The sequence below is a fragment of the Oncorhynchus tshawytscha genome, linkage group LG04 (genome assembly GCF_018296145.1).
Source record: "Oncorhynchus tshawytscha isolate Ot180627B linkage group LG04, Otsh_v2.0, whole genome shotgun sequence".
Classification (NCBI taxonomy): Eukaryota; Metazoa; Chordata; class Actinopteri; order Salmoniformes; family Salmonidae; genus Oncorhynchus; species Oncorhynchus tshawytscha.
Genome location: NC_056432.1, coordinates 74188473 through 74213046, shown reverse-complemented (window position 1 = coordinate 74213046; position 24574 = coordinate 74188473). Strand labels below are relative to the sequence as shown.

Below are 24574 nucleotides of genomic sequence, written 5' to 3'. Positions count from 1 at the left end.
ACATCTAATTTGGCCGCCTTTCCTTCCAGTTCTCTGATACCAATGACTGGAACGAATTGCTAAAATCACTGAAGTTGGAGACTTATATATCCCTCACTAACTTCAAGCGTTAGCTGTCAGAGCAGGTTACCGATCGCTGCAGCTGTACACAGCCCATCTATAAATAGCCCATCCAACCAACTTCCTACTTCATCCCCATATTTGTTTTTTTTTGTTTTTCTGCTCTTTTGCATACCCGTATTTCTACTTGCACATCCTCATCTGCACATACAATTGAAGTCAGAAGTTTACATACACATAGGTTGGAGTCATTAAAACCCGTTTTTCAACCACTCCACAAATTTCTTGTTAACAAACTATAGTTTTGGCAAGTCAGTTAGGAAATCTACTTTGTACATGAAAAAAATTATTTTTCCAACAATTGTTTATAGACAGATTGTTTCACCAGTGGGTCAGAAGTTTACATACACTAAGTTGACTGTGCCTTTAAACAGATGTCATGGTTTTAGAAGCTTCTGATAGGCTAATTTACATCATTTGAGACAATTGGAGGTGTACCTGTGGATGTATGTCAAGGCCTACCTTCAAACTCAGTGCCTCTTTGCTTGACATCATTGGAAAATCAAAAGAAATCAGCCAAAACCTCAGAAAAATAATTGTAGACCTCCACAAGTCTGGTTCATCCTTGGGAGCAATTTCCAAATGCCTGAAGGTACCACGCTCATCTGTACAGAATAGTACGCAAGTATAAACACCATGGGACCAGGCAGCCGTCATAACACTCAGGAAGGAGACGCATTCTGTCTTCTAGAAATGAACGTACTTTGGTGCGAAAAGTGCAAATCAATCCCAGAACAACAGCAAAGGACCATGTGAAGATGCTGGAGGACACAGGTACAAAAGTATCTATATCCACAGTAAAATGAGTCCTATATCGACATAACCTGAAAGGCCGCTCGGCAAGGAAGAAACCACTGCTCCAAAACCACCATAAAAAAGCCAGACAACGGTTTGCAACTGCACATGGGGACAAAGATCGTACTTTTTGGAGAAATGTCCTCTGGTCTGATGAAACAAAAATAGAACTGTTTGGCCATAAAGACCATCATTATGTTTGGAGGAAAAAGGAGGAAGCTTGCAAGCCGAAGAACACCATCCCAACCGTGAAGCACGGGGGTGGCAGCATCATGTTATGGGGGTGCTGTGCTGCAGGAGGGACTGGTGCACTTCACAAAATAGATGGCATCATGAGGAAGGAAAATTATGTGGATATATTGAAGCAACATCTCAAGACATCAGTCAGGAAGTTAAAGTTTGGTCGCAAATGGGTCTTCCAAATGGACAATGACCCCAATCATACTTCCAAAGTTGTGGCAAAATGGCTTAAGGACAACAAAGTCAAGGTATTGGATTGGCCATCACAAAGCCCTGACCTAAATCCCATAGAACATTTGTGGGCAGAACTGAAAAGGCGTGTGCGAGCAAGGAAGCCTATAAACCTGACTCAGTTACACCAGCTCTGTCAGGAAGAATGGGCCAAATTCACCCAATTTATTGTGGGAAGCTTGTGGAAGGCTACCCGAAACATTTGACCCAAGTTAAACAATTTAAAGGCAATGCTACCAAATACTAATTGAGTGTATGTAAACTTCTGACCCACTGGGAATGTGATGAAAGAAATACAAAATGAAAGAAATCATTCTCTCTATTATTCTGACATTTCACATTCTTAAAATAAAGTGGTGATCCTAACTGACCTAAAGACAGGAATAAAGGTGAAATAAATGTAATTATTTGTATTTATTTGTTAATCCTGGTTCAACTTTAGCCCTAGCCTCAATCAAAACCTAGCTTCAACCAAAACCCTAACCCTAGTCTCACCGCTATCTGTGAGGTGATGGTGCGGGGACTTTCTGCCTGCTCCTGGCAGATCTGTGAGGTAATGGTGCGGGGACTTACTGCCTGCTCCTGGCAGATCTGTGAGGTGATGGTGCGGGGACTTACTGCCTGCTCCTGGCAGATCTGTGTGAGTCGTTCCAACTGCTCCTCCCTGACAGCCTTGATCTTCTCACACTGCAGGATCTCCAGCTCCATCTCCACCTTCACCTGCAACACATAGGCTGAGAGAGGGAATAGATAGTTAGAGAGAGGGAAGAGACAGAGAGAGAAGAAATAGAGAGAGAAGAGACAGATAGAGAGAGGGAAGAGACAGAGAGAAAAGAGATAGAGAGAGAAGAGACAAATAGAGAGAAGGAAGAGACAGATAGAGAGAGAGAGAAGAGACAAATAGAGAGAGGGAAGAGACAGATATAGAGAGAGAAGAGACAAATAGAGAGAGGGAAGAGACAGATAGAGAGAGAGTAGAGACAGATAGAGAGAGGGAAGAGACAGAGGTCAGAGAGAGAGAGAGAGAGAGGAGACAAAGAGATAGAGAGAGGGAAGAGACAGAAGTCAGAGAGAGAGAGAAGAGACAGAGAGAGGGAAGAGACAGATAGAGAGAGAAGAGACAGATAGAGAGAGAGAAGATACAGAGGTCAGAGAGAGAGAGAAGAGACAGATAGAGAGTAGAGACAGATAGAGAGAGAGAAGAGACAGAAAGAGGGAAGAGACAGAGAGGGAAGAGACATATTTGATATGTATTTATTTATAGGGAACAATGCACATTAATCAACATCAATATTACAATAATGCAACATCCATGTAAATGTGCCGGGGTTAGCCAAAATATTATTTTTACCTTTAGTCCCAGGACAGGTAAGGACCTTTACACAGTCACAATACGCATACTCACTAAAACAATACAACATACAAATACATTACAACCAATAATATATGTGACCGACTGGCTCAAATTGGTCTTATGTAGCAACATTTGATATTGTGTTTTTTTTATACATTGGATAAAAGTAGAGATATCATCATTCCCACAACAATAACTTATTTGTAATAAAAACACTATCATCAACTGTCATCTTACATATGAGGAACCACAAATAACTCATGTGTACAGTTTTGGATAGATTTGAGCCACGTTTTCAAATGAAATGTAAAAGTACAATAATAAGTGCAGATAGAGAGAAGACCCCCCCACGTCAACCATGCCCACACCCCATTTAGGCCCCCTCAGATCAGACCTATGCCCCTCCTGCCCACCCCCGCAAAGAGGGCCTCAACATGGAAATCACACATACGCCCAGGTAGTGAGCGGGCAAACAGGCCCAACCCCCACTCTTACAATAGCCCAAGCCAATGGCATGTACCAGATGCTCAGCAGGCTCTGCTCACACTTACTGGCCTGAGGCCAAACCACACAACCAACAACATTGGACACTTTATGGAACACAAAGCCTTCACTATCTCATCCTGAAATTTCCAAGGCCTGAGGTCATCTGCCTTAGGCCTAAAGAGCAGGAACCTGGACTTCACCAAAGAAATCGGTAATACAGACATTGCCATCCTGCAAGAAACCTAGTATAGAGGAGACGGACCCACTGGTTTCCCTCTAGGTTACAGAGAGCTGGTAGTCCCATCCACCAAACTACGAGGTGTGAAACAGGGAAGGGACTCAGGGGGTATGCTAATTTGGTATAGAGCAGACCTAACTTACTCCATTAAATTAAGCAAAACATGAACATTTTACATTTGGCTAGAAATTCAAAAGGAAATTATCTTAACAGAGAAAAATGTCCTCCTGTGTGCTGCCTATATCCCCCCACTAGAATCCCCATACTTTAATGAAGACAGCTTCTCCATCCTGGAGGGGGAAATCAATCATTTCCAGGCCCAGAGACATGTACTAGTCTGTGGCGACCTAAATGCCAAAACCAGGCAAGAACCTGACACCCTCAGCACACACGAGGGCAAACACCTGCCTGCAGGTGACAGCATTCCCTCCCACATATGCCCCCCTAGGCACAACTATGACAACATAACCAACAAAAACGGGTCACAACTCCTGCAGCTCTATCGCACGCTGGGTATGTACATAGTCAATGGTAGGCTTCGAGGGGACTCCTATGGTAGGTACACCTATAGCTCATCTCTTGGCAGTAGTACTGTAGACTACTTTATCACTGACCTCAACTCAGAGTCTCTCAGAGCATTCACAGTCAGCCCACTGACACCCCTATCAGACCACAGCAAAATCACAGTCTACTTGAACAGAGCAATACTCAATCATGAGGCATCAAAGTCAAAGGAACTGAATAACATTAAGAAATGCTATAGATGGAAGGAATGCAGTTTGGAAACCTACCAAAAAACAATTAGGCAACAACAAATTCAATCCCTTTGAGACAATTTCCTGGGTAAAACGTTCCACTGTAATAGTGAAGGTGTAAACTTGGCAGTAGAAAATCTTAACAATATATTTGACCTCTCAGCTTCCCTATCAAATCCAAAAATCTCAAATAGAAAACCGAAGAAAATTAACAACAATGACAAATGGTTTGATGAAGAATGCAAAAAGCTAAGAAAGAAATTGAGAAACCTGTCCAACCAAAACCCAGAAAACCTGAGTCTAAGCCTTCACTATGGTGAATCACTAAAACCATACAGAAATACACTACGGAAAAAGAAGGAACAGCATGTCAGAAATCAGCTCAATGAAATTGAAGAATCCATAGACTCTAACCACTTCTGGGAAAATTGGAAAACACTAAACAAACACGAAGAATTATCTATCCAAAATGGAGATGTATGGGTAAACCACTTCTCCAATCTTTTTTGCTCTATAACAAAGAATAAAGAGCAAAAACATATACAGGAACAAATACAAATCTTAGAATCAACTATTAAAGATTATCCGAACCCACTGGATTCTCCAATTACCTTGAATGAGATACAGGACAAAATAAAAACCCTCCAACCCAAAAAGGCCTGTGGTGTTGATGGTATCCTTAATAAAATGATCAAATATACAGACAACAAATTCCAATTGGCTATACTAAAACTCCTCAACATCATCCTTAGCTCTGGCATCATCCCCAATATTTGGAACCAAGGACTGATCACCCCAATCCACAAAAGTGGAGACAAATTTGACCCCAATAACTACTGTGGGATATGCATCAACAGTAACCTTGGGAAAATCCTCTGCATTATCATTAACAATGTACTGAGCAAATGTCAAATTGCCGTTTAACCAAATTACCGTACAACAGACCATGTATTCACCCTGCACACCCTAATTGACAAACAAACAAATCAAAACAAAGGCAAAGTCTTCTCATGCTTTGTTGATTTCAAAAAAGCCTTTGACTCAATTTGGCATGAGGGTCTGCTATACAAATTGATGGAAAGTGGTGTTGGGGGTAAAACATATGACATTATAAAATCCATGTACACAAACAACAAGTGTGCGGTTAAAATTGGCAAAAAAACACACATTTCTTCCCACAGGGTCGTGGGGTGAGACAGGGATGCAGCTTAAGCCCCACCCTCTTCAACATATATATCAACGAATTGGCGCGGGCACTAGAAAGGTCTGCAGCACCCGGCCTCACCCTACTAGAATCTGAAGTCAAAAGTCTACTGTTTGCTGATGATCTGGTGCTTCTGTCACCAACCAAGGAGGGCCTACAGCAGCACCGAGATATTATGCACAGATTCTGTCAGACCTGGGCCCTGACAGTAAATCCCAGTAAGACCAAAATAATGGTGTTCCAAAAAAGGTCCAGTCGCCAGGACCACAAATACAAATTCCATCTAGACACTGTTGCCCTAGAGCACACAAAAAACTATACATACCTTGGCCTAAACTTCAGCACCACAGGTAACTTCCACAAAGCTGTGAACGATCTGAGAGACAAGGCAAGAAGGGCATTCTATGCCATCAAAAGGAACATAAAATTCAACATACCAATTAGGATCTGGCTAAAAATACTTGAATCAGTCATAGAGCCCATTGCCCTTTATGGTTGTGAGGTCTGGGGTCCGCTCACCAACCAAGACTTCACAAAATGGGACAAACATCAAATTGAGACTCTGCATGCAGAATTCTGCAAAAATATCCTCCATGTACAACGTAGAACACCAAATAATGCATGCAGAGCAGAATTACGCCGATACCCACTAATTATCAAAATCCAGAAAAGAGCCATTAAATTCTACAACCACCTAAAAGGAAGTGATTCCCAACCCTTCCATAACAAAGCCATCACCTACAGAGAGATGAACCTGGAGAAGAGTCCCCTAAGCAAGCTGGTCCTGGGGCTCTGTTCACAAACACAAACAGACCCCACAGAGCCCCAGGACAGCAGCACAATTAGACCCAATCAAATCATGAGAAAACAAAAAGATAATTACTTAACACATTGGTAAGAATTAACAAAAAAACAGAGCAAACTAGAATGCTATTTGGCCCCAATCAGAGTACACAGTGGCAGAATACCTGACCACTGTGACTGACCCAAACTTAAGGAAAGCTTTGACTATGTACAGACTCAGTGAGCATAGCCTTGCTATTGAGAAAGGCCGCCGTAGGCAGACATGGCTCTCAAGAGAAGACAGGCTATGTGCACACTGCCCACAAAATGAGGTGGAAACTGAGCTGCACTTCCTAACCTCCTGCCCAATGTATGACCATATTAGAGAGACATATTTCCCTCAGATTACACAGATCCACAAAGAATTCGAAAACAAAACCAATTTTGATAAACTCCCATATCTACTGGGTGAAATTCCACAGTGTGCCATCAGAGCAGCAAGATTTGTGACCTGTTGCCACAAGAAAAGGTCAACCAGTGAAGAACAAACACCATTGTAAATACAACCCATATTTATGCTTATATATTTTCCCTTGTGTACCCTTAACCATTTGTACATAGTTGCAACACTGTACGTAATATGACATTTGTAATGTCTTTATTGTTGTATGTGTAATGTTTACTGTTAATTTTTATTGTTTATTTCACTTTTGTATATTATCTACCTCACTTGCTTTGGCAATGTTAACACATGTTTCCCATGCCAATAAATCCCCTTGAATTGAATTGAATTGAATTGAGAGAGAGAAAGAGAGAGAGAGAGGATACAGATAGAGGAGAGAATAGAGATAGAGAAGAGAAGAGAGAGAGAGAGAGAGAGGGAAGAGACAGATAAAGAAGAGAGAGAGAGAGAGGAGAGAGATAGTGGGACGTGACAGAGAAAGAGAGGGAAGAGAGAGAGAGAGAAGAGACAGAGAGAGAGAGAAGAGACAGAGAGAGAGAAGAGACAGAGAGAGGGAAGAGACAGAGAGAGAGAAGAGACAGAGGGAAGCGACAGAGAGAGAAGAGACAGAGAGAGAGGAGAGAGATAGTGGGACGTGACAGAGAAAGAGAGGGAAGAGACAGAGAGGGAAGAGACAGAGAGAGAAGAGACAGAGAGAGAGGAGAGAGATAGTGGGACGCGACAGAGAAAGAGAGGGAAGAGAGAGAGAGGGAAGAGACAGAGAGAGAGAAGAGACAGAGAGAGGGAAGAGACAGAGAGAGAGAAGAGACAGAGAGGGAAGCGACAGAGAGAGAAGAGACAGAGAGAGAGGAGAGAGATAGTGGGACGTGACAGAGAAAGAGAGGGAAGAGACAGAGAGAAGGAAAAGAGAGAGGGAGAGGGAAGAGACAGAGAGAGAGAAGAGACAGAGAGGGAAGCGACAGAGAGAGAAGAGACAGAGAGAGAGGAGAGAGATAGTGGGACGTGACAGAGAAAGAGAGGGAAGAGACAGAGAGAGGGAAGCGACAGAGAGAGAAGAGACAGAGAGAGGGAAGAGACAGAGAGAGAGAAGAGACAGAGAGGGAAGCGACAGAGAGAGAGACAGAGAGAGAGAAGAGACAGAGAGGGAAGCGACAGAGAGAGACAGAGAGGGAAGAGACAGAGAGAGAAGAGACAGAGAGGGAAGCGACAGAGAGAGAAGAGACAGAGAGAGGGAAGAGACAGAGAGAGAGAGACAGAGAGAGGGAAGAGACAGAGAGAGAGAGACAGAGAGGGAAGAGACAGAGAGAGAGAGACAGAGAGAGGGAAGAGACAGAGAGAGGGAAGAGACAGAGATGGAAGCGACAGAGAGAGGGAAGAGACAGAGAGAGGGAAGAGACAGAGAGAGAGGCAGAGAGAGAAGAGACAGAGAGAGGGAAGAGACAGAGAGAGGGAAGAGACAGAGATGGAAGCGACAGAGAGAGGGAAGAGACAGAGAGAGGGAAGAGACAGAGAGAGAGGCAGAGAGAGAAGAGACAGAGAGAGAGGGAAGAGACAGAGAGAGGGAAGAGACAGAGAGAGGGAAGAGACAGAGAGAGAGAAGAGACAGATAGAGGGGAGAGACAGAGAGAGAAGAGAGGGAAGAGAGAGAGAGAGAGAAGTGAAAGGGGAGCGAGAGAGACAGGATTAGACCATATCTTCTCTCAAAACCAAACACATGCACACATGCATTCATGAGCAACTCCAATACATGTGCTATTTAAACACACAAGACATAGAAGTCCACATGCTCTGTTATTGACTTCAGCTGAGTAATATCCCCTTTTCTGTTCTACACAGTGACCTTAGTGCACAGCTGCTCTCCTGCTACTGCTGACTCTCCTGAGTAGGGACACATTAGTAGGCCATACAGACTGGGAAGCAGCAGAGTGAATAACCAAGCCCTCTACAGCAGAGGAGACCTACTAGTGAACTACTGACAGCAGGCAGTGCCTGCAGCCATCTCTCTATGGCAGCTCTGCTCTGTTCTGCTCTCCCATAGCCTATTAATAGAGCTGTCAATAAGCAGGAAGAGGGAGGGAGACAGCAGAGGGGGCAGGCCGGAAGAGCACAGCAGAATGCATGGGGGAGAGCAGAGGGGGAGGATGAAACAGTGGAACTCACACTTAACAAGGGGAAGGGAGCAGAGCAGAGGGGGCAGGCAGGCACAGCCAAATTCACATTCACCAAGGGGAAGCTGAAGTAGGGGATTATTAGCTGCCCAATTTGTGCATGGCTATAAAAAGCATGTCAAAGACGGCTGGTGTACTGTGTGTGTGTGTGCGTGCGTGCGTGACTGCTGACAGCTGCTGGCATGGCAGGACATGCCAAGCAGCAGTGTAATTCGCACCATGGTTGATTCCACAGCACCTCTGTCACAAGAGCCTTTTTCACTTTCACCTCTCCTCTCAGCTCAGGCCAAGTGCAAAGCCCCTGGTCTCCACACCTCTCTCTCTCTCTCTCTCTCTCTCTCTCTCACCATCTCACACTCTACTCCTCCCCCTCTCCCTGTCTGTCTCTCTCTCCCTGTCTGTCTCTCTCTCCCTGTCTTTCTCTCTCTCTCCCACCATTCATCTATCTGATACGTTTTCAGTGAAAGAGGAAAGAATGTATTCTATCTTATTACATATTTCTTGGTGTGTAATCGATGTTGCTCTCCACTCTCCTGCACTTACTGTATAGGTGTGAGTTTGATGTTCTTGCTAAGCGTGGCTGGCTGCCTAACTATCCAACTCAATCACTCAAACACATGTAAACAAACACGCCTTGAGACAGATACTGTGAAGGAATGTGAAGGACTAAGTTGTTCTCTATAGTGATTGAATTGCTGCAGAATGAATCAATGCCGTTGGGCGTTTCTTCTGTTGAAGTCTAAAAACAACTTAACATGCTTTAGATGTACCACATCATGATTACTGCACCATTTTCTGATATGACTAGTGTTGGATTTTAACGTACTTTTTCAAAATGCTAATATCGTATTTAGCATGCAGAGCTGATAAATTAGTTCACTTCACCTGTATTGGCAAAAATACTAGTACAAACTATATGTACAGTATTTCATATTCTATGTAGCTCTGACACTGAGGGTACGAAAACATTAAGGACACCTTCCTAAAATTCAGTTGACCCCCCCTTTTGCCCTCAAAACAGCCTCAATTCGTCAGGGCAATTCCACAGGGATACTGGCCCATGTTTCCCACAGTTGTGTCAAGTTGGCTGGACGTCCCTTGAGTGGTGGACCATTCTGGAAAAACATGGGAAACTGTTGAGCATGAAAAACCCAGCACCATTGCAGTTCTTGACACAAACTGGTGCGCCTGGCAACTAGCGCCATACCTTGTTCAAAGGCACCTAAATATTTTGTCTCAAGGCTTAAAAAAGTATTATCTAACCTGTCTCCTCCCCTTCAAGGGGATTTAACAAGTGACATCAATAAGGGATCATAGCTTTCACCTGATTTCACCTGGTCCGTCTGTCACAGAAATAGCAGGTGTCCTTAATGTTTTGTACATTCAGTGTATGTAGGTCTATGTAGACTTATGTAGACTACATAGGTGATGTACTGTATGTACACTGTTACTGGTCTGGAGATTGGTCGATCAGACACGCAGAGCTGATGGTGAGGTCATGTAAGTATACTGTCTATAGCTAGAGAGACAGGTCTGTAGGTTGATCATCCACAGCTCTGACTGAGACTGAGGTCTGTAGGTTGATCACGCACAGCTCTCACTGAGACTGAGGTCTGTAGGTTGATCATCCACAGCTCTGACTGAGACTGAGGTCTGTAGGTTGATCATCCACAGCTCTGACTGAGACTGAGGTCTGTAGGTTGATCACGCACAACTCTCACTGAGACTGAGGTCTGTAGGTTGATCACGCACAGCTCTCACTGAGACTGAGGTCTGTAGGTTGATCATGCACAGCTCTCACTGAGACTGAGGTCTGTAGGTTGATCATGCACAGCTCTCACTGGGACTGAGGTCTGTAGGTTGATCATGCACAGCTCTCACTGAGACTGAGGTCTGTAGGTTGATCATGCACAGCTCTCACTGAGACTGAGGTCTGTAGGTTGATCATGCACAGCTCTCACTGAGACTGAGGTCTGTAGGTTGATCTGGCACAGCTCTCACTGAGACTGAGGTCTGTAGGTTGATCATGCACAGCTCTCACTGAGACTGAGGGTGACCTCCTGTTAGAAATCAATCTGCATTACATTAGCAAAACATAGAACAGCCAGTATAGTCATTATCATGGCTTTTCTAAATCTGTTTAAACAGGGCTTAGGATCAATACCAGTTTATGTAGGAGAACGGGTGGCAATTTACTCAGAGGGACGATCAATAATTCTATTGTTGTGAATAGTAAATAATGTGTATAATCATGGGGAGAATGGGGTCGTGCTGCCAATCATGTATTGAATAAGCAATAGACTTTATCATCCTTAGGTGAAGTATGATCTTTTCAAATTTAGCGCTAAAATTGTGAATCAAAAATATAATACATTTTTTACATTTCTGTCATTTAGCAGACTTACAAAGTGCATTCATCTGAAGATAGCTAGGTGAGACAACCACGTATCCCAGTCGTAGTCCCTCTCGTAGTAGATCAGTCAGGTGTAATAATTAAGGACTGATAGTTCAAGTTCAAAGTCATCTGTTGGTACAATGTAAGGTTGTTGAATTTTTCAATAATATCTCAATAATATCTCACTAGAACCAATCATACCAAACTAACTAACCCTCCATCTAAGAGTAATACCAAGAACATTAAGGAAAGCTGTTGACTGAGAGGGACGATGACTTCACCTAGGTCAGGATGACTTTAGTAAGACATCCACGACATCCATGACTGACTGAGTGACGGACGGACGGACGGACGGACACACAGACAGACAGACAGACAGACAGACAGACAGACAGACAGACAGACAGACAGACAGACAGGGGAAGAAGGAGCACAGGGGAGCTTCTGGTCTGCTCCACCCTCAGTCTCACCGTCGATGATTCTCTTGACCCTCCAGATGCGCAGGGTGATGATGAGGCTGATGGCGTCCCAGGGACTGCTGGGGCCATTGGCTACCGTGGAGGCTACCATAGGGGCCAGGGACAATACGATGACTGCCCCGTCAAACACCTGCAGGGAGCAGACACCCAGACACACACACGCAAGCACACACACATGCCCACACATGCAGGCATGGGTACACACAAACACACATCACATGCCACACTGTCACAGACTTAGGAGATATTACACGCTGTTATTAGGAGATAATACACACTGTCATTAGGAGATATTACACATTGTCATAAGGAGATATTACACGCTGTCATTAGGAGATATTACACACTGTCATTAGGAGATATTACACGCTGTCATAAGGAGATATTACACATTGTTTTTAGGAGATATTACAAACTGTCATTAGGAGATATTACACATTGTCATTAGGAGATATTACACACTGTCATTAGGAGATATTACACACTGTCATTAGGAGATATTACACACTGTCATTGGGAGATATTACACATTGTCATTAGGAGATATTACACACTATCATTAGGAGATATTACACGCTGTCATTAGGAGATATTACACACTATCATTAGGAGATATTACACACTGTCATGAGGAGATATTACACACTATCATTAGGAGATATTACACACTGTCATTAGGAGATATTACACGCTGTCATTAGGATATATTACACACTGTTATTAGGAGATATTACACATTGTCATTAGGAGATATTACACACTGTCATTAGGAGATATTACACACTATCATTAGGAGATATTACACACTGTCATTAGGAGATATTACAAACTATCATTAGGAGATATTACACATTGTCATTAGGAGATATTACACACTATCATTAGGAGATATTACACACTATCATTAGGAGATATTACACACTATCATTAGGAGATATTACACACTGTCATTAGGAGATATTACACATTGTCATTAGGAGATATTACACACTATCATTAGGAGATATTACACACTGTCATGAGGAGATATTACACACTGTCATTAGGAGATATTACACACTATCATTAGGAGATATTACACACTATCGTTAGGAGATATTACACACTATCATTAGGAGATATTACACACTGTCATTAGGAGATATTACACACTATCATTAGGAGATATTACATACTATCATTAAGAGATATTACACACTATCATTAGGAGATATTACACACTGTCATTAGGAGATATTACACACTATCATTAGGAGATATTACACACTGTCATTAGGAGATATTACACACTATCATTAGGAGATATTACACACTGTCATGAGGAGATATTACACACTATCATTAGGAGATATTACACACTATCATTACGAGATATTACACACTATCATTAGGAGATATTACACATAGTCATTAGGAGATATTACACATTGTCATTAGGAGATATTACACACTATCATTAGGAGATATTACACACTGTCATTAGGAGATATTACACACTGTCATTAGGAGATATTACACACGGTCATTAGGAGATATTACACACGGTCATTAGGAGATATTACACACTGTCATTAGGAGATATTACACACTGTCATTAGGAGATATTACACACTGTCATTAGGAGATATTACACACTATCATTAGGAGATATTACACACTATCATTAGGAGATATTACACACTATCATTAGGAGATATTACACACTGTCATTAGGAGATATTACACACTGTCATTAGGAGATATTACATATTGTTTTTAGGAGATATTACACACTATCATTAGGAGATATTACATTGAGGTTAATTATATGAGGAAGATTACACACTGTCATTAGAAGATATTACACACTATCATTAGAAGATATTACACACTGTCATTAGGAGATATTACACACTATCATTAGGAGATATTACACACTGTCATTAGGAGATATTACACACTGTCATTAGGAGATATTACACACTATCATTAGGAGATATTACACACTGTCATTAGGAGATATTACACACGGTCATGAGGAGATATTACACACTGTCATTAGGAGATATTACACACTGTCATTAGGAGATATTACACACTATCATTAGGAGATATTACACACTATCATTAGGAGATATTACACACTATCATTAGGAGATATTACACACTGTCATTAGGAGATATTACACACTGTCATTAGGAGATATTACATATTGTTTTTAGGAGATATTACACACTATCATTAGGAGATATTACATTGAGGTTAATTATATGAGGAAGATTACACACTGTCATTAGAAGATATTACACACTATCATTAGAAGATATTACACACTGTCATTAGGAGATATTACACACTATCATTAGGAGATATTACACACTGTCATTAGGAGATATTACACACTGTCATTAGGAGATATTACACACTATCATAAGGAGATATTACACACTGTCATTAGGAGATATTACATATTGTTTTTAGGAGATATTACACACTGTCATTAGGAGATATTACACACTATCATTAGGAGATATTACACACTATCATTAGGAGATATTACATATTGTTTTTAGGAGATATTACACACTGTCATTAGGAGATATTACACACTATCATTAGGAGATATTACACACTATCATTAGGAGATATTACATATTGTTTTTAGGAGACATTACACACTATCATTAGGAGATATTACATGTTGTTTTTAGGAGATATTACACACTATCATTAGGAGATATTACATATTGTTTTTAGGAGATATTACACACTGTCATTAGGAGATATTACACACTATCATTAGGAGATATTACACACTGTTATTAGGAGATATTACACACTATCATTAGGAGATATTACACACTATCATTAGGAGATATTACACACTATCATTAGGAGATATTACACACTATCATTAGGAGATATTACACACTATCATTAGGAGATATTACACACTATCATTAGGAGATATTACACACTGTCATTAGGAGATATTACACACTGTCATTAGGAGATATTACACACTATCATTCGGAGATATTACACACTATCATTAGGAGATATTACACACTATCATTAGGAGATATTACACACTATCATTAGGAGATATTACACACTGTTATTAGGAGATATTACACACTATCATTAGGAGATATTACACACTATCATTAGGAGATATTACACACTATCATTAGGAGATATTACACACTGTCATTAGGAGATATTACACACTATCATTCGGAGATATTACACACTGTCATTAGGAGATATTACACACTATCATTAGGAGATATTACATATTGTTTTTAGGAGATATTACACACTGTCATTAGGAGATATTACACACTATCATGAGGAGATATTACACACTGTCATTAGGAGATATTACACACTATCATTAGGAGATATTACACACTGTCATTAGGAGATATTACACACTGTCATTAGGAGATATTACACACTATCATTAGGAGATATTACACACTATCATTAGGAGATATTACACACTATCATTAGGAGATATTACACACTGTCATTAGGAGATATTACACACTATCATTAGGAGATATTACATATTGTTTTTAGGAGATATTACACACTGTCATTAGGAGATATTACACACTATCATTAGGAGATATTACACACTGTCATTAGGAGATATTACACACTATCATTAGGAGATATTACACACTGTCATTAGGAGATATTACACACTGTCATTAGGAGATATTACACACTATCATTAGGAGATATTACACACTATCATTAGGAGATATTACACACTATCATTAGGAGATATTACACACTATCATTAGGAGATATTACACACTATCATTAGGAGATATTACACACTGTCATTAGGAGATATTACACACTATCATTAGGAGATATTACACACTATCATTAGGAGATATTACACACTATCATTAGGAGATATTACACACTATCATTAGGAGATATTACACACTATCATTAGGAGATATAACACACTATCATTAGGAGATATTACACACTGTCATTAGGAGATATTACACACTGTCATTAGGAGATATTACACACTATCATTAGGAGATATTACACACTATCATTAGGAGATATTACACACTATCATTAGGAGATATTACACACTATCATTAGGAGATATTACACACTATCATTAGGAGATATTACACACTATCATTAGGAGATATTACACACTATCATTAGGAGATATTACACACTATCATTAGGAGATATTACACACTGTCATTAGGAGATATTACACACTGTCATTAGGAGATATTACACACTGTCATTAGGAGATATTACACACTGTCATTAGGAGATATTACACACTATCATTAGGAGATATTACACACTGTCATTAGGAGATATTACACACTGTCATTAGGAGATATTACACACTATCATTAGGAGATATTACACACTATCATTAGGAGATATTACACACTATCATTAGGAGATATTACACACTATCATTAGGAGATATTACACACTATCATTAGGAGATATTACACACTGTCATTAGGAGATATTACACACTATCATTAGGAGATATTACACACTATCATTAGGAGATATTACACACTATCATTAGGAGATATTACACACTATCATTAGGAGATATTACACACTATCATTAGGAGATATTACACACTATCATTAGGAGATATTACACACTGTCATTAGGAGATATTACACACTGTCATTAGGAGATATTACACACTATCATTAGGAGATATTACACACTATCATTAGGAGATATTACACACTATCATTAGGAGATATTACACACTATCATTAGGAGATATTACACACTATCATTAGGAGATATTACACACTATCATTAGGAGATATTACACACTATCATTAGGAGATATTACACACTGTCATTAGGAGATATTACACACTGTCATTAGGAGATATTACACACTGTCATTAGGAGATATTACACACTGTCATTAGGAGATATTACACACTATCATTAGGAGATATTACACACTGTCATTAGGAGATATTACACACTGTCATTAGGAGATATTACACACTGTCATTAGGAGATATTACACACTATCATTAGGAGATATTACACACTATCATTAGGAGATATTACACACTGTCATTAGGAGATATTACACACTATCATTAGGAGATATTACACACTATCATTAGGAGATATTACACACTATCATTAGGAGATATTCCACACTATCATTAGGAGATATTCCACACTATCATTAGGAGATATTACACACTGTCATTAGGAGATATTACACACTGTCATTAGGAGATATTACACACTGTCATTAGGAGATATTACACACTGTCATTAGGAGATATTACACACTGTCATTAGGAGATATTACACACTATCATTAGGAGATATTACACACTATCATTAGGAGATATTACACACTGTCATTAGGAGATATTACACACTATCATTAGGAGATATTACACACTATCATTAGGAGATATTACACACTGTCATTAGGAGATATTACACACTATCATTAGGAGATATTACACACTATCAGTAGGAGATATTACACACTATCATTAGGAGATATTACACACTATCATTAGGAGATATTACACACTGTCATTAGGAGATATTACACACTGTCATTAGGAGATATTACACACTGTCATTAGGAGATATTACACACTGTCATTAGGAGATATTACACACTATCATTAGGAGATATTACACACTATCATTAGGAGATATTACACACTGTCATTAGGAGATATTACACACTATCATTAGGAGATATTACACACTATCATTAGGAGATATTACACACTATCATTAGGAGATATTACATTGAGGTTTATTATATGAGGAAGATTACACACTGTCATTAGGAGATATTACACACTATCATTAGGAGATATTACACACTGTCATTAGGAGATATTACACACTGTCATTAGGAGATATTACACACTATCATTAGGAGATATTACACACTGTCATTAGGAGATATTACACACTGTCATTAGGAGATATTACACACTGTCATTAGGAGATATTACACACTGTCATTAGGAGATATTACACACTGTCATTAGGAGATATTACACACTATCATTAGGAGATATTACACACTATCATTAGGAGATATTACACACTGTCATTAGGAGATATTACACACTGTCATTAGGAGATATTACACACTGTCATTAGGAGATATTACACACTGTCATTAGGAGATATTACACACTATCATTAGGAGATATTACACACTGTCATTAGGAGATATTACACACTGTCATTAGGAGATATTACACACTGTCATTAGGAGATATTACACACTGTCATTAGGAGATATTACACACTGTCATTAGGAGATATTACACACTATCATTAGGAGATATTACACACTATCATTAGGAGATATTACACACTGTCATTAGGAGATATTACACACTATCATTAGGAGATATTACACACTGTCATTAGGAGATATTACACACTATCATTAGGAGATATTACACACTATCATTAGGAGATATTACAAACTATCATTAGGAGATATTACACACTATCATTAGGAGATATTACACACTGTCATTAGGAGATATTACACACTGTCATTAGGAGATATTACACACTGTCATTAGGAGATATTACACACTATCATTAGGAGATATTACACACTATCATTAGGAGATATTACACACTGTCATTAGGAGATATTACACACTATCATTAGGAGATATTACACACTATCATTAGGAGATATTACACACTGTCATTAGGAGATATTACACACTATCATTAGGAGATATTACACACTATCATTAGGAGATATTACACACTGTCATTAGGAGATATTACACACTATCATTAGGAGATATTACACACTATCATTAGGAGATATTACACACTATCATTAGGAGATATTACACACTATTATTAGGAGATATTACACACTGTCATTAGGAGATATTACACACTATCATTAGGAGATATTACACACTATCATTAGGAGATATTACACACTATCATTAGGAGATATTACACACTATCATTAGGAGATATTACACACTATCATTAGGAGATATTACACACTATCATTAGGAGATATTACACACTATCATTAGGAGATATTACACACTGTCATTAGGAGATATTACACACTATCATTAGGAGATATTACACACTGTCATTAGGAGATATTACACACTGTCATTAGGAGATATTACACACTATCATTAGGAGATATTACACACTATCATTAGGAGATATTACACACTGTCATTAGGAGATATTACACACTGTCATTAGGAGATATTACACACTATCATTAGGAGATATTACACACTATCATTAGGAGATATTACACACTATCATTAGGAGATATTACACACTATCATTAGGAGATATTACACACTATCATTAGGAGATATTACACACTGTCATTAGGAGATATTACACACTGTCATTAGGAGATATTACACACTGTCATTAGGAGATATTATTACACACTATCATTAGGAGATATTACACACTATCATTAGGAGATATTACACACTGTCATTAGGAGATATTACACACTATCATTAGGAGATATTACACACTATCATTAGGAGATATTACACACTATCATTAGGAGATATTACACACTATCATTAGGAGATATTACACTATCATTAGGAGATATTACACACTATCATTAGGAGATATTACACACTATCATTAGGAGATATTACACACTATCATTAGGAGATATTACACACTATCATTAGGAGATATTACACACTATCATTAGGAGATATTACACACTATCATTAGGAGATATTACACACTATCATTAGGAGATATTACTATCATTAGGAGATATTACACACTATCATTAGGAGATATTACACACTATCATTAGGAGATATTACACACTATCATTAGGAGATATTACACACTATCATTAGGAGATATTACACACTATCATTAGGAGATATTACACACTATCATTAGGAGATATTACACACTATCATTAGGAGATATTACACACTATCATTAGGAGATATTACACACTATCATTAGGAGATATTACACACTATCATTAGGAGATATTACACACTATCATTAGGAGATATTACACACTATCATTAGGAGATATTACACACTATCATTAGGAGATATTACACACTATCATTAGGAGATATTACACACTATCATTAGGAGATATTACACACTATCATTAGGAGATATTACACACTGTCATTAGGAGATATTACACACTATCATTAGGAGATATTACACACTATCATTAGGAGATATTACACACTATCATTAGGAGATATTACACACTATCATTAGGAGATATTACACTATCATTATCATTCATTAGGAGATATTACACACTATCATTAGGAGATATTACACACTGTCATTAGGAGATATTACACACTATCATTAGGAGATATTACACACTATCATTAGGAGATATTACACACTGTCATTAGGAGATATTACACACTGTCATTAGGAGATATTACACACTATCATTAGGAGATATTACACACTATCATTAGGAGATATTACATTGAGGTTTATTATATGAGGAAGATTACAATGCACATAGACTTTTTGGCAGCATTTGACATTTAACAACTGTAATGTGAATTGATTTGTGGAAGAAAAAATACTTCAATGATAAAACTCATGATTTCTCAAGGGAAAGTTATTATATTTTCATTACTTGCTATGAAGCTTGCGTAATTAATCTTACCTCTACTTTGTTCTCAATGTAGTCCCAAATCCCAAGGACTACAATCCTGAAGACAGTCTGTGAAAAGAGGGAGAGCGAGAAATGATGGAAGGGGAAGAGAAAAGCCAAATACAACCTCTCCCATGACAAGGTGAAATATTCTCACTCTCCTCAGGTTTCAACACATCTACAACACATTCTGAAACGTCATTTGAATATGGACAGAAAAAGACAGGACAAGTTACAGTCTCCATTTTTATACTGCTGCTGTGAACATAGGCTTTCTTTGACTCAAGCCTTCCTATTCTACATGGTCACAGAAAGTAACATATACAGTTGAAGTCGGAAGTTTACATACACCTTAGCCAAATACATTTAAACTCAGTTTTTCACAATTCCTGACATTTAATCCTCGTAAAAAATTCCCTGTTTTAGGTCAGTTAGGATCCCCACTTTACTTTAAGAATGTGAAATGTCAGAATAATAGTAGAGGGAATGATTTCTTTCAGCTTTATATCTTTCATCACATACCCAGTGGGTCAGAAGTATGCATACACTCAATTAGTATTTGGTAGCATTGCCTTTAAATTGTTTAACTTGGGTAAAACGTTTCAGGTAGCCTTCCACAAGCTTCCCACAATAGGTTGGGTGAATTTTGGCCCATTCTTCCTGACAGAGCTGGTGTAACTGAGTCAGGTTTGTATAGGCCTCCTTGCTCACACATGCTTTTTCAGTTCTGCCCACAAATGTTCTATGGGATTGAGGTCAGGGCTTTGTGATGGCCACTCCAATACCTTGACTTTGTTGTCCTTACGCCATTTTGCCACAACTTTGGAAGTATGATTGGGGTCATTGTCCATTTGGAAGACCCATTTGTGAACAACCTTTAACCTGACTGATGTCTTGAGATGTTGCTTCAATATATCCACATCATTTTCCTCCCTCATGATGCCATGTATTTTGTGAAGTGCACCAGTCCCCCCTGCAGCAAAGCACCCCCACAACATGATGCTGCCACCCCCGTGCTTCACGGTTGGGATGGTGTTCTTTGGCTTGCAAGCCTCCTCCTTTTTCCTCCAAACATAACGATGGTCATTACGGCCAAACAGTTATATTTTTGTTTCATCAGACCAGAGGACATTTCTCCAAAAAGTACGATCTTCGTCCCCATGTGCAGTTGAAAACCGTTGTCTGGCTTATTTATGATGGTTTTGGAGCAGTGGCTTCTTCCTTGCTGAGCGGCCTTTCAGGTTATGTCAATACAGGACTCATTTTTACTTTTGACCTGTTTCCTCCAGTATCTTCACAAGGTCCTTTTGTTCTGGAATTGATTTGCACTTATCGCACCAAAGTACGTTCATCTCTAGGAGACAGAACCAGTCTCCTTCCTGAGTGGTATGACGGCTGCGTGGGCCCATGGTGTTAATACTTGCGTACTATTGTTTGTACAGATGAACGTGGTACCTTCAGGCATTTGGAAATTCATCCCAAGGATGAACCAGACTTGTGGAGGTCTACAATTGTTTTTCTGAGGTTTTGGCTGATTCCTTTTGATTTTCCAATGATGTCAAGCAAAAAGGCACTGAGTTTGAAGGTAGGCCTTGAAATACATCCACAGGTACACCTCCAATTGACTCAAATGATGTCAATTAGCCTATCAGAAGCTTCTAAAGATATGAAAATATTTTCTGGAATTTTACAAGCTGTTTAAAGGCACAGTCAACTCAGTGTATGTACAGTGCCTTGCGAAAGTATTCGGCCCCCTTGAACTTTGCGACCTTTTGCCACATTTCAGGCTTCAAACATTGTAACGGTTTTCTAGGTGTGAAGGAGAGTCGGACCAAAATGCAGCGTGTAGATTGCGATCCATGTTTATTCAACAAACGTAACACGAATCTAAATACAAACACTATAAAACAAATAAAGTAACGAAAACAGAAACAGCCTATACTTGCGTAAACTAACACAGAGACAGGACCAAATACACTAAGGACAATCACCCACGACAAACTCAAAGAATATGGCTGCCTAAATATGGTTCCCAATCAGAGACAACGATAAACACCTGCCTCTGATTGAGAACCACTCCAGACAGCCATAGACTTTGCTAGATAACCCCACTAGCTACAATCCCAATACAAACACACCAGAACCCCAAGACAAAACACACCACAATACAAAAACCCCATGCCACACCCTGGCCTGACCCAATACATGAAGAAAAACACAAAATACTTAGACCAGGGCGTGACAGAACCTGGCAGAACTGGAAGAGTCTGGCTGACTGGCGGATCTGGAAGAGTCTGGCTGACTGGCAGATCTGGAAGAGTCTGGTTGACTGGCAGATCTGGAAGAGTCTGGTTGACTGGCAGATCTGGAAGAGTCTGGTTGACTTGCAGATCTGGAAGGGTCTGGCTGACTGGCGGATCTGGAAGAGTCTGGCTGACTGGCAGATCTGGAAGTCTGGCTGACTGGCGGATCCTGGCAGACTGAAAGATCTGGCTGCTCCATGCTGACTGGCGGCTCTGGCTGCTCCACGCTGACTGGCGGCTCTGGCTGCTCCATGTAGGCTGACAGCTCTGGCGGCTTCTTACAGACTGGCAGCTCTGGCGGCTCCGTGCAGACTGGCAGCTCCTTACAGACTGGCAGCTCCTTGCAGACTGGCAGCTCCTTGCAGACTGGCAGCTCCGTGCAGACTGGCAGCTCCTTGCAGACTGGCAGCTCCTTGCAGACTGGCAGCTCCGTGCAGACTGGCAGCTCCGTGCAGACTGGCAGCTCTGTGCAGACTGGCAGCTCCGCAGACTGGCAGCTCCTTGCAGACTGGCAGCTCCTTGCAGACTGACAGCTCCTTGCAGACTGACAGCTCCTTGCAGACTGACAGCTCTGGCTGCTCCATGCAGACTGACAGTTCTGACTGCTTCATGCAGACTGACAGTTCTGACTGCTTCATGCAGACTGACAGCTCTGACTGCTTCATGCAGACTGACAGCTCTGACTGCTTCATGCAGACTGACAGCTCTGACTGCTCCATGCAGACTGACAGCTCTGGCTGCTTCATGCAAACTGACAGCTCTGGCTGCTCCATGCAGACTGACAGCTCTGGCTGCTTCATGCAGACTGGCAGCTCTGGCTGCGCTGAACAGGCAGGAGACTCCGGCAGCGCTGTAGAGGAGGAAGGCTCTGGCTGCGCTGAACAGGCGGGAGACTCCGGCAGCGCTGGAGATGAGGAAAGCTCTAACAGCGCTAGATAGGCGGGAGACTCCGGCAGCGCAGGAGAGGAGAAAGGCTCCGACAGCGCTGGAGAGGCGAGGCGCACTGTAGGCCTGATGCATGGTGCTGGTACTGGTGGTACTGGACCGAGGACACGCACAGGAAGCCTGGTGCAGGGAGCTGCTACCGGAGGGCTGGGGTGTGGAGGTGGTACTGGATAGACCGGACCGTGCAGGCGCACTGGAGCTCTTGAGCACCGAGCCTGACCAACCTTACCTGGCTCGATGCCCACTCTAGCCCGGCCGATACGAGGAGCTGGAATATACCGCACCGGGCTATGCACCCGCACTGGGGACACTGTGCGCACCACTGCATAACACGGTGCCTGCCCGGTCTCTCTAGCCCCCCGGTAACCACAGGAAGTTTGCACAGGTCTCCTACCTGGCATAGCCATACTCCCTGTGAGCCCCCCCCAAATAAATTTTTGGGGCTGACTCTCGGGCTTCCGTCCGCGCCGCCGTGCTTGCTTCGCCAACCTCATTCTCCGATAACCTTCCGCACACTGCTCCATCGAATCCCAGGCGGGCTCCGGCACTCTCCCTGGGTCGACCGCCCACCTGTCTATCTCCTCCCAAGAAGTATAGTCCATACTGTACTCCTCTTTGGGCTGCTCCTGTTGCCTCCTCTCCTGCTGCACCTGTTGCCTCTCCTGCTGCTCCTGCCTGTTGACACGCTGCTTGGTCCGTTGGTGGTGGGTGATTCTGTAACGGTTTTCTAGGTGTGAAGGAGAGTCGGACCAAAATGCAGCGTGTAGATTGCGATCCATGTTTATTCAACAAACGTAACACGAATCTAAATACAAACACTATAAAACAAATAAAGTAACGAAAACCGAAACAGCCTATACTTGCGTAAACTAACACAGAGACAGGACCAAATACACTAAGGACAATCAC

The 24574-nt window shown here is 40.7% G+C and overlaps 1 protein-coding gene across 1 annotated transcript in view; it reads right to left on the bottom strand.

Annotated features, from left to right (window-relative positions):
• The window catches only part of LOC112249601 (transmembrane protein 266-like), a 61078-nt gene that overhangs the window by 13865 nt on the left and 22639 nt on the right, over positions 1–24574 (bottom strand). Inside the window, exons 4-6 of the mRNA XM_042320195.1 lie at positions 20430–20486; positions 11703–11841; positions 2005–2120 (exon numbers count right to left, since the gene is read on the bottom strand). Of these exons, the coding sequence (XP_042176129.1) occupies positions 2005–2120; positions 11703–11841; positions 20430–20486 (312 nt within the window). The remainder of the gene's footprint in view (positions 1–2004; positions 2121–11702; positions 11842–20429; positions 20487–24574) is intronic.